Source organism: Lipophrys pholis (genome assembly GCF_963383615.2).
Source record: "Lipophrys pholis genome assembly, chromosome: 3".
NCBI classification, from domain to species: Eukaryota; Metazoa; Chordata; class Actinopteri; order Blenniiformes; family Blenniidae; genus Lipophrys; species Lipophrys pholis.
The window spans coordinates 7,276,957-7,292,060 of NC_137627.1; the positions used below are offsets into that span (position 1 = coordinate 7,276,957).

The 15,104-nt window shown below is 40.5% G+C and overlaps 1 protein-coding gene across 1 annotated transcript; it reads right to left on the reverse strand.

Moving 5' to 3' along the window:
* Nucleotides 1–3,945: 3,945 nt before the first annotated feature.
* LOC308107571 (uncharacterized protein) lies at nt 3,946–5,982 on the reverse strand. The gene is made up of 4 exons (XM_080459973.1): nt 5,832–5,982; nt 5,184–5,236; nt 4,928–5,072; nt 3,946–4,784 (listed from the first exon to the last, which is right to left on the reverse strand). The coding sequence occupies exons 2-4, from the start codon at nt 5,224–5,226 to the stop codon at nt 4,181–4,183; spliced, it is 792 nt and encodes a 263-aa protein (XP_080316099.1). The 5' UTR covers nt 5,227–5,236; nt 5,832–5,982; the 3' UTR covers nt 3,946–4,180.
* Between the last annotated feature and the right edge of the window lie 9,122 nt (nt 5,983–15,104).

Genomic DNA, 15,104 nt, shown 5'->3' on the forward strand with positions numbered 1-15,104 from the left:
AAATGTTGTCACCATCGTTGACGTCATGGTTACATACTGAAGAAACCGTAACAGAAAATGCAGTTTCCTTTCATGGATCATTGTTTCTTCAGATTGAAACAGGAACTATATTACCAATTAAAGTAACATGTATCGCGTAACTTCGTGGGGGTGAATATACAGTTTTACCCAGGTAATCGTAATGGGTCGAGTCGCCTTGACATAGATGGTGAAAACTGGGTTAGTGTGTATAGCCGGCAGGCGTTCTGCCTCCTGTCTTCCAGGTACGGGTACAACTTAGTACAACGTCAGTCCAAGGTTACTTTCAAGGTAATTCTGGCCTGAAGTCAAACAGCAAGTGTGACAGAAGACAGCATGGGCCCCATGGTGACTCGAAGCATTCGATGAGGTGAAAGCCAGAGCTGGTACTTCAATGACACTTCAGTCTGTGTATGGACACGACTCAGAGTTGATTTATGTTGATGTGTGAGGTATTAGATACTTATTCAGCCTTCTGTGTTGTCTTTATCTAAAACTTTTGCTTGAGAGTTGTTGAACTGCTGAGACTGGAGGATTTTACTGCTCATCCCTCTTCACCTGACTGTATTGCTTTTTATTTTTTGAGTCTTTTTGAGCCTTTAGAATTTCCCGGAATTCCACTGTGAAAGTATATGGCCCATTAAAGGATGGCAAAGTGATATGTTAAATATATTTTGAATTCAATTCTTCACTTCATAGTTTTATGAGGTGAAAAGCCGCAGTACCTCAGCTCAGCTTTTCGACTTTCTTTCAGAAAATGTAGTGTTGTGTGTTCCACGCTTACATGTGTTGTCTACCTGGATTTGATTGGCTTTGAAATCTTTACTTGCCATGTATTTATTCTCATGATAATACCACAGGGATATTGGACTGTCCCATTTATTCATACTTTTTCTTTTTTTAAATGTTAATAAATACAGTATATCTTTGTTGTACTTATATTCCTTTCGTGATATAGTTTTCAAACTTTCATAGAATTGATCGTGTTGTTGTTACCTTTTGAGGCATAAATCAACACCTTTATATTCAATCTGTACAAACAAAAATCTGCAGGGAAATGTCAAACTAATTTCCAACAAGAAAATGAAATCGATTTCTATTTGGATTTCTGTAAGCTCAGACTACTTAGTTCTACCATCCTACAATAGAATTAGCTATTTACAAGAAATAACCCTGAATGTGTCTTTCAAGATGCATAAGATGGACATTTTGGAAGCCAACATACAGCCACTCACATTGGACCAGAATTTGGACAACTTTTGAAAATAAACACCAAATCTCACAGCATCATAGTGCAATTAAGCACCTACCATTCATTCTTCCAGTGTCTTCACGGTTGATGATGTAAACGTAGTTTTGTTTCCTCCTCGGGGAGCGGTGTTCAGCCCTCTTCCTGTATCAGTCAAAATGAGACGCAACTCCACGGCTTTGCTTTGTAACCCCGAACTGACGTCTAAGAAGAAAATCCCACCATAGGGTGCTGTGGTGGATCCACACAAATCAGTGCTTGTGGCCCAAAACATGCTGGTTTTATACACCAAGAAGCTCACTGGGGACCTCCAGGCCGAACTCATCCATTACCATACCCACAGAGCCTGTGACATGCACTAATCACATCCACATACACACATGCAGTGATGTTTGTGGAGAAATTTCTGCTCTATTGTTTTGCTATAGCCTCAAGCCTGAAGTGGGGCTTGTCTCGACCAACCTTCACAACATTAATAACAACCTAATCAGCCTGGTGTTACTGGGTGTGGACAGACGGAGACAGCAACAAACTGCTTATATTATTCATAGAGCAGATTTTCAGCACCTTACTAATTGGAGTGTCTTTTATTACATCGAAGATATTAGTACTTTTGTTTAAGAGTAAGTGTTTGGTGTAAACATTTCATGTTGCGTCACATAATATAAATTTAACTTAATTCCTTCACTGTGTTTGCAGTGTGTGTGTGTGTGTGTGTGTGTGTGTGTGTGTGTGTGTGTGTGTGTGTGTGTGTGTGTGTGTGTGTGTGTGTGTGTGTGTGTGTTTCACAACCAACACACAAATATTGGTAGTGCTAAAAGCAAGTACACATGTGATTCTGATAGCTGAAGTTTGTCTGGTAACTCTGTGTTGAAGCAGCCCCCCCCCCCCCCCCCCTCTGGGCTATGATGGGCTGGTGTTGATCGCTTTCAGCCCTGAGGCAGGAAATAAAGCATTTTCTCTAATAAAGAACAACCAGACTTATCTTTGTCAATACACCAGTTCTTTGTTGATCAAGTCATTAATCACAGCTCTTAGTGGCAAAGGCAGAAATATCGGATGTGCTATCAGTCTTAACTGGAGGCGGTTGTACCAATAATATTGGATATTCATGAATGAAGAAGACTGTAACTGAAGAAATGACGGCAATGTTCTGTATTTGAAGTTTTGCCAGTATCTAAAAATAGATATTCTACCTTCATGATCAATGACGACCCAAAGTGTTCTGGGTGTCTATGTGATGTGACCCGAGGGGTTCAGTAATACACACATATAATAAATAATCAAGACAATGAATTAGGATTTATTCCTAACAACAACATGTCACTCCTGCATCCTTCATGCTTCGACTCAGCACTTCTCTTTTCGAGCTTGATAATCATATCACAGACAATTTTCCAGCTTGTTTTCACAGAATCTCCAGGATCTGAAACCAGATTGCAAGCTGAGAAAACTAGAATTCATGCATTCATTGCAATAAGCTTTGACCAGGTTGTCAAACCTATTTAATTTATTTCAGGGGGTTTACACAGCCCAATTTGATCTGTGAGTGAGCCGAACTGACAGCATAATGATCTGCAAATAACCCTGTTTTAGGGCAAAGAAGTACATTATAAAGATCTGATTATATATTTTGAGAAAAACTGAAAAAAAAAATATTTTTGTAAGAAAAAGACATGCACCAGGGACATTTTAACTAACGTCAAGCCATCCATAGGTATACCGCTTTATCCTGTGCAGGTTTGCAGGGCGCTGGAGCCAATCCCAGCTAACTATGGGCGAGGGCAGGATACTCAACTTAAAGTCAGCAATTAACCTCATATGCACGTTTTTGGACAGTGGGAAGAAAAGCTGTCGATCCTTGCATTACATTCAGCCTCTCAGTAGTGCTTATGATAAAGCCAGTTTTTATGTCCGCTCTTCTTAAAAGAACACTGCCACCCTAGTTAATATATCAAGATGTTTTCTTTGCAATGTCAGTCCATTGGCAGGTCAGTTTTGGCAGTTTGACGTCCCAGGCTGTTTAGCTTTTTACTCCTGTGAAACAAAATCTACTGAATTGTAATATCCAGTACTTTTGTGCAACCACCATGCAATGAAACACAACATTTCAGCTCCACTCCACACACTCTTTATATATTCAATTAACAATCACCTCCTAAAAACATCTTTATGTATGTATTATATGTAACTATATTCTGTTTCGACTGTTTTAAATTGTTATTTGATGTATTTTCATTCTGCTTCTCATTTTGCTTGGGAAGCACATTCTGAATAATGCTGAGAAACAGTTTATTACTATTAGAAACACATCAATGACGCTGATTAACTGCTTTCCTCCCCAGGAGAACTGTTACCGTCATAAAGCTCAGGGTCACTTGGAAAGGTTTTTGCTCGCTTTGGGTTTGTTGGCGTGGATTTATGGCTTGAAGTTAACTGTGTTGTATCAACAAGTTTGAAGAGTCACGAAGAAAAGAAAAAGGAGAATATGTCAGACAGCGTTGTGGTATAAACAGTCAGATGTTTATTGAGCTGTATTTCTTCAAAGCACTGTTTCACATCAGACAAGCGTTGTTACACGGAGTAAAGCACTCCTGATATTTCACATACAGTTCCTACACAAAATAACAACATCTGGTGGTGACACGAGAGCAAAGCATGTGTGTGCTGTGTGTGTGTTTCTTTGTGGTGACTGTCTGTGTGCTTGCATGTGCTTGAACATGTTTGCATGAAGGAGGTTGTTTTTTTTTTTTTGTGGACGAGAGATTGAGAGTCCCGCCATTCCATAGATCAATCAGGAAATGGCCTCGTTCGTGGAGGTGAACGTTTTGTGAGGAAGAAAGGAATGTATAGAGAGACAGAACAATCTACAACAGAAGCTGAGGTTAGTTACAAGAACATGTTAGAGAGGATTTAGTTCTTGATGAAAGCAGCACTGACGGCCTCGAACATGGCTTGCAGCTTCAGCTTGACATCCTCAGCCAGGGGTGTGATCTTCTCCCTCAGTTTCTCCATCTGCTCGGCATTGATGTTCCCAACCTGGCTGTAGGCCTGTCTGGCTTGATCCTTGTATTCCTCAACGTAGGGGGTGGCCATTTCCCTCAGAGTCTCCAGACGCTCAGAGATCTTAGCGCGCACGGTCTCCACCATGGGGAGAAGGACGGCCTTGGTCTCTTCCACGTTGGTTTCCACCTTGGTGCGGAGCTCATCCATCACGGGCTGCATCCTGATCCTCATGGCTTCCATCTCGGTGTTGTGCTTATCCATGTACTCTTTCATGATGGGCTCCATCTGGGTGCGGTAATCTTGGAAGTGCCTATCCAAGACTGCCCTCAGCTCGGTGGTCTTAGGCTCAAGCTGACCCTTCAGGATATCAATATCAGCCATGATGCTGGAACGCACTTCGGCAGTGGCATCTACGAGGGTTTTCACCACGCTGTCGGTCATGGGGGCGACAGACTGCTGGGCAACCTTCAACTGATTGTGCAGATCGTCCAAGCGCTGAGCAATCATGGACCTGGGAGAAGAAAAAAAATTGCCGTGAGAATAAAGATTAAAAATACATGTAGTTGATAAATCAAGAACTGACAGAGATTTGAATGAACTGTGACCAAGGTTGCACAGAATTGGACTGCCTGATGCAACTTCAGATATGCTTACTTATGCTCGCTGTATGGGGTGCCATCGAGCTTGTCCAGAGCTCTCTTGGTGCCCTCCTTCACCTGAGTCAGGTACAAATCCACCACAGAGCGGATGTGCTGCAGCTGTGAGGGTGCATCAGCCTGCAGGGAAGCGGCCTGGGAGCCTGAGATGTGAAGGGAGCAAACTGTTCGGTTAAAAAAAGAAAAGAAAAAGAAAAAGAAGGTGCATGTACAGGTAGAATTATTTCTCCATGAAGGCTGTGTTCAAAACTCACCGACAGCCAGCAAAAGGGCGAGAGCGAGAGCCACGAATTTCATGGTGGTGGGTCTGGAGTGGAAAACAAGGGAATTGTTGTTTTTCAGTCAGCAAATTTAGGCATAATAATGAAAAGAAAAATGTGAATCCATCCCTCTAATGATTTATGAACCCCCCCTCACCAAAAGCAGGCTTAAAAACCTTATAATTAAGAATGTCTTAACACATCCTCTTAAAGCACACTCATCCCTGAACTGGCCAAGAGGAGTCTGCAGTAAACATATGGCTGTCTATTAAAAGAGCCCTTAATCTGGGAAGATTAAAGAAGCAGTTTACGAAGATAAGCTCTGAACTGACACGTAATCCTGCTTCAGGTTTTGCAGCGAGATGCAAGTCAGATTTAACAAATTAGCCATCAGGATTCACAGACTATCAATCGAGAGACTCTCAAATGTACAGGTATCTCTTTAGAAGAGAATATCTGCTCTTGTTTTAAAGTCACACCATAAAAACAAATGTTTAAATGCTTTTCAAAGAGAAATCAATACAACTTCACTGAAGATTAAACTTGTAGCGAAAAAAACAACAACAAGTCTTTCTCTCTTTTTCCTCAACCACCCAAGTTTCTGTCGCTGCTGTGTGCTGCTGCTGCTGCTGCTGCTCTTACCTGGTGGAGTTGGTGACGAGACTGAGGAACACTGATGAGAGCAGGCCTCTTTATAGTGCCCCAGCAAGGGGTGAGTCCATGCGGGGACGGGGGGGTGAGAGAGGGAGCCGTGACGGCTGTGTGTCTTCGTGGAGGTGGACCTCAACCCCTCACCCACCTCCATCAGCAGGGATGGTGTGTGTGTGTGTGGGGGGGAAGGGGGGGGGGGGGGGGGGGTGCTGGGTTGAGAGTTCAACGGTCACCCTGCTGGGAGACACATCACACAGCAAGATACACGGCCACAGAATTACACTATCAGGCACACTCATGAAACTTTGAACCGGTTTGTCTTTGTCAGATTCGTGCAAACTTCCCCTGTAACTGACATTAAAGGCAAAGAGAGGTCAGCTCAATGTGAAGACAGAATACAGAAATGGTGAAATTAGTGTGGAAGTGTGAATATTACAATGGTAAGAGTGTGTTTTATGACGTATATCTAGCAGTTGAGAGGTAAAAAAGCAGGATGATGATGGTATTAATGGAGTTTAGAAAATAAATGGACTAAAATACAAGCAGGTATAAGAAAGCCAAAATGTCTTCGACTCCTGTGTAAAGATATACTTGGTTACCACGGTAGTACGAGGTACAGTATCTAGAACAGGACATTTTATTTATACTGCTAGCTCCCAACCGGAGAGCTGCCAAGAACAAACAAGAGTAAACAGAGGACAGTGACTTGATGAAATCGGCTCTCTGACAAAAGTCTTAAGTCCTTAAATTGTGCTTAAACTAAAACACAACGATGTATGTAACACTGTGCAGCAATCAGCAAAGTACCAGGAGTGACTTATCCATGAATAAACACATTCGTCACCCGTGTGTATGAGTGTACGACGATTAATGGGTCAAAGAGTGTTGTTTGTTTGTTGTACCATCACCGCTGGACTTTGTTACGGCTAGACGCGATTCAAAGAATGGGAATGATTGTAGTATGAACTCTTTAAAACAGACACCGAAGGATTGTTCTGTTTCATTTCTATTTGCAGTTTCAGGCTCCCGACCGGCACGGACATGAGAACGACAGATGCTATAAATGAAGCATGCCGCAGGTTTCTGCAGAGTGGGTTACGGGGTGCAAGTTAATAAATGTCATCTTCAGCCAGTAATAGCCAGCTGTTGGGTATTATGTATGACTATCAAATATTGCTATCATCATCATCATCATCATCAGTTATCAGCTGATGTCATTTCAGCTCATCACTATGAACAATTAAATTATTTTGTTTTGTTGATGCAGCACTAAAGACTACCTTCGATTTAATGGACACTCCAAAATCATGGAAAGAGTCTTCTGGAAATGCAAACAAGAATATTGATATTTAAACTTAAAAACACAATATTTTTACTTTAGCTTTATGTTGTGATTGTTTTTTGGGTGTTCGTCAGAATTACTTTATTCACCTCTGAGGGGCAATTATGTTCATCGACGTCTACAAATGCACTGATGTGGTTTTATGTGTCACATGCGTATTCTGGCCTCAATCGAGTTTTTATGTTTTCCCAGTGCACATGTGAGTTTTCCTCAAGAACTATATTAAACTCCGACAGTCCAAAAACACGAAGTCAAAGGTCAGTTGATCCATTGACTGATACTGTCCCATCAACATGTCATTTACACTTTCAAATATTACAAACTGAATGCATCTGATGGATAATAAACTTTTTCTCGTGGATTTAATTTGACCGCTTCAAAGCCAAATTGCCATTCCTTTTCTGTTTTTGTCTGTCCACTGTCACTTTTTACAGTCAGAGTCCGAGCCGACCCCGATGACACCGTCTTCTGCAACGCTTCACGGCTTCATCAGCTCCAGCCGTTCGTCATCTTCGTGAGCGCCACTGATTGATTCAAACTGATGAATAATGAAACTAATCATTAGAGCCAAGTTTTCCAGTCAAAGGCTGAACAGATTACAGCACACGTCCCATTTCGTGGCCGTCCAGGGTTCCCGGAGGCATTTGCCCCGGCCCGTGAGATAAGAGCGTTCTATACATATCAGCGGCTCAGAGAGCTGCTGACCAGCGACAAAACAGGCCGTGTCAGAAGAAGGAATCTTATCTGGAAAAGCAACCTTTGAGACCGCTTACGTTGCACCGCATTGATTCATCCTCCACGCTGGGCCTTCTATCGAGATTACTGCCGTCATAACTGTTATCAATAGGACTTGAGAACTCCCTGTTGGCAACACGGCTGCTGAGTTTGCAGTATAGGAAATACTGATTAATTATCATGTTTTAAAAAACAAACAAACAAGAAAAATATAGAAGAAAAAGCTAAGAACATACATGAGAAAACTCACTTTTCAAGACCTCTTTTTAAAGGCCAGATTAATATATTATTATATGTGCAAATCGTTCAAGCCAATCAATCAATGGAAATAATACAAAGGAAACGTAGTTTTTTTTTTATTGTAATAAAAAGAATTCTGTGTTCATCTAGTATGAAAAGATGTGTATTGCTAAAAGCGGGTGTTTTGAACGATACTTGATAAAGCCTCCCAATGCAGATTGAGGTCCACTGCACTGATGACGTTTACCTCTTATCCAAGTGGTTTCATGTGTGAACAGCATAAACTGAAGAAGCCTCTCGGACAAGGAGTGAAACATCTTCGACGACATACCAACAAGTCCAGTTCACGTCATTCAGTTTGCATTGAGATGCCTCCCACCTGCATAAATGAGAATATGCGTCGACTGGTGATAAACCCGTGAATTAATAACATGAGGTGTCACTGCTTTTGGCCATAACAAGTTAACAATGAAATAGTGAATACAATTACTCACTGAATATTTTTTTTCCAATTCAGCAGGTTGATTGTTTTTTTTTTGTTTTGTTTTTTGAAAGCTCATGTTTCTTCTTTCAATAACTTCTGTAAACCACATTATAAAACATCTTCCGCTCACTTTCTGACCGACCCGCTAATGTGTCACCACTCCACAATAATAAGACGATGTGCAAAACATCAGGTCACTACGTCCTCGGAGGTAACTGCTAAATACAATCGATTACAAAATTGGGAATAACTTGTGCAACATTAAAGAAAACACCTGGTGTATCATTTAACAAGGCCAATCGGCAGCAGGTCAGTAACATGACTGGGTTAACAAGAAGAAGAAGAGAAAAAAAAAAGGAACATCCCAGAGAGGATAAATATTTCAGTTTGGTTTGTTGTTCCTCTCTTGTTTGTGTGTACGTGGTGTCCTCCAGCGTAAGAGGAAAGACATCATCCAGACTGTTATCAGTGTTTGGAAACCACACATGCTCCTGCTGCCATTCAGAGCAGGACTTTTCCGCGGTGGGGATCAAGACGCTCTCCGTCACTGTTCTGTATGAGAAGATTCTGGATGCTGAGCCCAACTGAAGACACGACCAATCTCATGACAACACCTGAAAATCTGTTGGATCTGCAGCGTCCAGAGTGTTTGCTGGTTGGCTCATGCCCTTCTCATATTTCCACGCCTCTTCTAAAAATTTGTGTCGTATTTGAACTAAAGTTTTATTCACTGTAGGGCCATAAAATATTCAAACAAGCACGGTTTCGAAACGATTTCTCCTTTATTGTGGCTTTCATTTGGGGTAAAGCCCCCAGAAATCCACAGACAAACATGATGTGATTTGTTGACGCTTGACTTTGCTGATGATTCACATTTACAAACAGATGTAGAGTGGATTGCCCGAAGCCGATAAATATTTAATCAGCAAATCCACCATTTGATCAGGCCGTGGCTGGGGGGGGGGTCAGAGGGCACGTCATTGTTCCAGCTGCCTCTGCGATAGAGCACGGTCCTCGGACCAGCAGGGGAGGTTATCTCAGCTGTGAGCAACAGTGTGGCGCCCTCACTAGTTTTCTCAGATCTAAGAAGTCTTCTTCACCTTAACGAGGCGGTTTTGCAACGTGACATCTGCCGAGGTCACTCCTGCTTTAACTTGATATCTGGAGCGACGCCGGGCTCGCAGAGCGTCCCCGCGGGCCCGGCGCCGCCCCGAGGAAAACAAAGCAAGGAACAATCCGCCCTGAACTCAAATAACCCAGAGGAGTACAATCCAGGCAACGCACAGTTGTTTTAATTCATGGCAATTCACTCACTCTCAACTCGCTCTTGCATTAAACGATGGACGTATTCGGTGATGTAAACTCACCAGTTTCTGTCAGCCGACATGCTGCCACTTGTCAGTGTAGATAGGAGAATTTATCTTTGCTGTTTATGAGGCTCTGCAGCCATTTACTGTCCTGAAGACTGTGCCCTATAGATAATGCCGTTTATTAATGTTGAGCACATGTCTTAGACATTTTGTACTATTTGGATTAGATCGGACACGTTTTGAGACATGACAACAGAAAAAAAAAACAAAAAAAAAAAACAAACCTGGATATAATTATTTTACCTCGAGTTTTAATGGTAGTCTCTAAAGTGATTTGAATTACAAAATACACACAATGTTATAAGTCACGCCACAAATGTTTTGAACACAGAGGACGCTCTGGCTCAGTTTGTATCTGTTGAGGAGATTTTAGATGTTCAAATGAAAGAAGTGGTTCAGATGTGCTGAAATTAGCCATCGGCTATCATGTTGTCATGTCTTTTGTTGATGTGCTTTATTGTATGATAACTGATGTTTCTTCTCCAAGAACATGTGTTTTAAAACTTATGAGCACTGGAACCTCCGATTTTGATTAAAATAAAAGGTTTGAAATTTCAGAAAAAACATGCTTTAAGGTCATTTGCCCCCTGGAAGGGTGCTTTAAAAAAAAAAATCATGTTACAAAAAGCCTTTTGTGATAGTAAAAAGTGACTTGGCCCATGCCAGTGACATTTGTTTACATATATTCATATTTACTATTTATATATTTCACATTTAGTATTGGACAATACATGACTGAATGGCTCTACTGTTGAATGGATTATTCACAATTACAAAGTACAAATGCAATGGGATGGGAAAATATACAGTGGAATCTTGATGACTCTTTGACCCCATCTTCATTTTGTTGTCTGTTTTTATTTGATTGTGTGATATAAAGGAGAAGATTATATCAATTCATACTTCCTTCTGCTCCCTTCATATCATTCATATCTTTGAAAAGTTTTGTTTTGTTTCAAGATTGTATTGTATTGTTTTATTTTTCTCTTTTCTTTTGTCAATGATTAAATTAAATTAAATTAAATTAAAATAAAATAAAATAAAATAAAATAAAATAAAATAAAATAAAATAAAATAAAATAAAATAAAATAAAATAAAATAAAATAAAATAAAATAAAATAAATCCAGATTGCTCGTTCACAAAAAACTGATGACGTGTAAACATGTTGGTGACATTGAGGTTTCATTAACCACTTGAAAACTGTTTGGAGTGCGTAGGTGTTGGATGGATCATTGAAGTTTCAAGGCCTGTTTGCAATTCTAAAGCTATCATTGCCCAAGATGCTGAGGTTATTCACCCTGATACGGGAACTAAAATCACTCAAAGCAAACAAGGGATAAGAAGAGGAGGAGTTTTCAAGTGAACAGGATTTTAGATCCTTAAAAATGTATTCATGCAAACTACCAGTATTGAAAAAGACATACATTGTAGTAAAATAGTACAAATGGTACTAAATATATTAGTATCATTACACATTACACTATCTATCTATCTATCTATCTATCTATCTATCTATCTATCTATCTATCTATCTATCTATCTATCTATCTATCTATCTATCTATCTATCTATCTATCTATCTATCTATCTATCTATCTATCTATCTATCTATCTATCTATCTATCCACAGTCGAAGTACAGATGAATTGGGAACATTTGTGAGTCGGCTGCAAAACAAAGACGTGTCATTGTGCTGTTGCGTCACATAAAACACCATTTGTGTGCGACAAACAGCTGCTTTTGGCAGCCAGACTGTTGTGCCACCTGCCTCTCGTGTAACCCCCGTCCTGAGCGAGGCATGCTTCAGATGTCTGGGGAACAGGATTGAGAAACACTGTTATCGATCAGAAATAGAGAGAATTTGTGACAATTTGTGCTTCTTTTGTTTGCTTTGGCTTTTAGGAATAGAAGTGCAGTCCTGCTATTTGTCTTTGAAATACCATCATATCTATTAGCCTCTATATATATTGTGTGTGATCTGTCTGAACTCTGAGTGATCCCTCCTACATTTTAACCCACAGCCTGAATTATGACAAAACATCTACATTGCAGCATGGATCTGTTCCTACACTACATTTGATCCGTTGATTTGAACTTTACCCTGTGAGTTGTAGCCAAAACCAATGAACTGAATCGGCATGACAAAGAGTGGGGGGGGGGGGGGGTTGTTTGCTTGGGTTTGCTGACTATCTACACTTCTGCTTCAGCCAAAAATGGATTGATTGCATAAACTGCATTTTCACATGATTAGTTTTGTTTATGGAGTAGATGACTATACTGTGAACAGAAACTTTTCTGTGTGATCAAGTGACTTCCTGTCATGGTGCAAAAGTCTCCTCATCTGCCCTCTTGTGGTAAAAAAGGTATACAAGTGAACTGATCAGCTCAGAAGCCGTCGTCACATAGCTTTTCAAAGCTGGTAAACAGGATGTTTCCTCCAGTTTGTTTGCTGTAGTCACTCTGAGCGAGACATGTGTCGACAGATCTCTCATCCCACCATCATTTAGCACTACAGTGTTAATAGAGCCGCCAGCTGTGAAGGAGAGGATCAGTGACTTTTGACACCCCGCCGGAATTCTCACATCTAACCTCCAGGGCAATAACGTGGAAATCACATCACCCTTTAATGTAAAAATAAACCCAACCCTGCTACACAGGTTGAACACACATTTAAAAATGGGAACGTTCTCCAAACCACACAGTGACACGTAAAGTTAAATTTACAGAGAGGGCAAAAGTCCCTGTGTGCTCACTGTATAGGTGGTTCATAGCCTCTGGTAGTTGGGGTCAGCAGGTTCAAATGTGTTCCTGAAGAGATGTATTCATGTGTTGAATGCATTGCTGAATAAATATAGGTTTGTGTTCCATTGCTATTTGTGTTATAAACTGAGGGATTGTCAGTTTTGTAATCTGTTTTGCTGTTCTGGTGCAGAAAAGATACATTTGTTCAACAATACAACAGACATCTATTAAATATACTATTTTGTAGTAGTATAATACACACACACACACACACACACACACACACACACACACACACACACACACACACACACACACACACACATATAGAGAGAGAGAGAGAGAGAGAGAGAGAGAACAATTATAGTCAGGAAGGATATAATGCCATTTGCTAAAATTCTTAAGGTACTAAAATTGTGACAACCAGGATCTCATTCAAGTTTGAACTTTATAGGCACAAATTTTTAACCCTGTAAGACTCACCATTGTAAAATAACAACATCAGGTTTAAGTATCTGCGATTTTTGTTTATTTGTTTTCCAAAAGACCACATTTACATGGTCAATGGGTCCTGTGTTTGAAACTGTATCTGTGTCTCATCAGTTAAAATATTTAACTGTGGTAAAAACGTATCACGTGACTGACCCCGGGCTTTTTCTAAAAAAACAATTTTTTTGCCCAAGTAACTGCTTTGCTACGTTTTTAGTACTTTGGAAAAAATACTGCTCTTTTTATGTTCTTAATTATGCTTTGATAAAAATGTGCAGTGAGTTGACATGTTGATGTGCAATGAGTTGGTGGAGTGCAGTGAGTTGAGTGGAAGTGCAGTGAGTTTGTGTGCAGAGAGTTGACCTGTTCCTGACAAATGTACATGACCTCGTGATGTCATGATATATAAATTGACTGTGAACAAAAACACAGGTGCTAATTCATATTCCTTCTTATTATAGAAGAGGGTGAGAAAGAACAGGCAGGCTCCAGCTGTTTTCAAGTGTCTTTCAAAAACAAACACAAAAAGATTTAATTAAATTAAGTAGGTTGTCCGCAGTTGTGCAGTCTCAGGAAAGTGGGATACTATTCTTTTAAAGAAAATTAAATCCACTTTTCCCATTTTTTTTTTTTAAAGTCAGTTCTATTTATCAGAGAGAAAGTATTTTTGTTCCATTGTGAATAGTCCTTTTACGGAAGTCTCATTACACTGGAGGATTGTGTGCATACAGTGCGTAGGTGTTGGATGGATCATTGAAGTTTCAAGGCCTGTTTGCGATTCTAAAGCTATCATTGCCCAAGATGTTGAGGTTATTCACCTGATACAAAAACCACTCAAAACAAACACGGGATGAGAAAAGGAGTTTGCAAGAGAAGTTATGCAGCTCTAGGATTTTGAAAATCCATCCATCCATCCATTTTCTCCCGCTTATACGTTTCCAGGTGGCAGGGGTGGCAGTCTGAGCACTGTCACCCAGATCACATTGCACCGATTAAGAACCTTTCCTGTGGGTGGTGAGCCCACAGGAAGGTGGCGCCTGGCGTGGGACATGAACCCACTACCTTGATATTGCAAGTCTCATGCTCTACCAACTGAGGTAGCCCGTGGCGTATTTTGAAAAACCTTGATGATTAAATAACGTTATGAACAATTAGGTTTGTGTGAGAAATAGATTTTTGTGATATTTCACTCATGCAATGTGTTTGCACTGTGATGGACGGATGACTTATTATCATTTCATTGCTCTATAGCAGGGGTCCTCAATTCCGGGCCTCGAGGGTCGGTGTCCTGGATGTTTTAGGTTTCCCCCAGTTGCAACACACCTGAAAGCAGTAAGGGGCACGTTACTTTGCTTTTTTACAAGCTTGATGATGACATTAACATCAGGTTAAGGTGTGCTGAAGCTGGGAGAGAGCTAAAATGTGCAGGACACGGGCCCTCGAAGCCCGGAATTGAGGAACCCTGCTCTATAGAAAATTGAAAAAGAGTTTATTGTTCACGGAATACATTTATTTTAGATCTTTTTTGCTTTGTTTCCCACCCTTGAAAATAACTGTTCTTTTCTTTATTAGAAATGTTTTCTTTGTTTTAACACATCGTCTTTGCTCTGATATTATAGTTTAGGATTCTCTTTAAGTTTTGTTTGATTTTTATTTATTTTTTGCCTTTGGGCCTTAGATACGGAAAAGAAGTAACCTGGGGGGAAAAAAACATGCAAGCATAGAAAGAACATGCAAACAAACTACACTTAGAAAGTCTCGAGCAGGACTCGAACCCGTGACTTGTGCACACCGTCAAGTCACCGTGGAGGAACACGATATTCCGAGGGCACCTGAACGCCTCATTCGTCTCAGCCAGTC

Coding starts and splice junctions, on each gene's coding strand:
- LOC308107571 (XM_080459973.1), bottom strand. CDS start 5,226: ATGAAATTCGTGGCTCTCGCTCTCGCCCTTTTGCTGGCTGTCG. Junction 5,073..5,183: donor CGCCCTTTTGCTGGCTGTCG/GTGAGTTTTGAA, acceptor TTCACATCTCAG/GCTCCCAGGCCGCTTCCCTG. Junction 4,785..4,927: donor ACCCCATACAGCGAGCATAA/GTAAGCATATCT, acceptor TTCTTCTCCCAG/GTCCATGATTGCTCAGCGCT.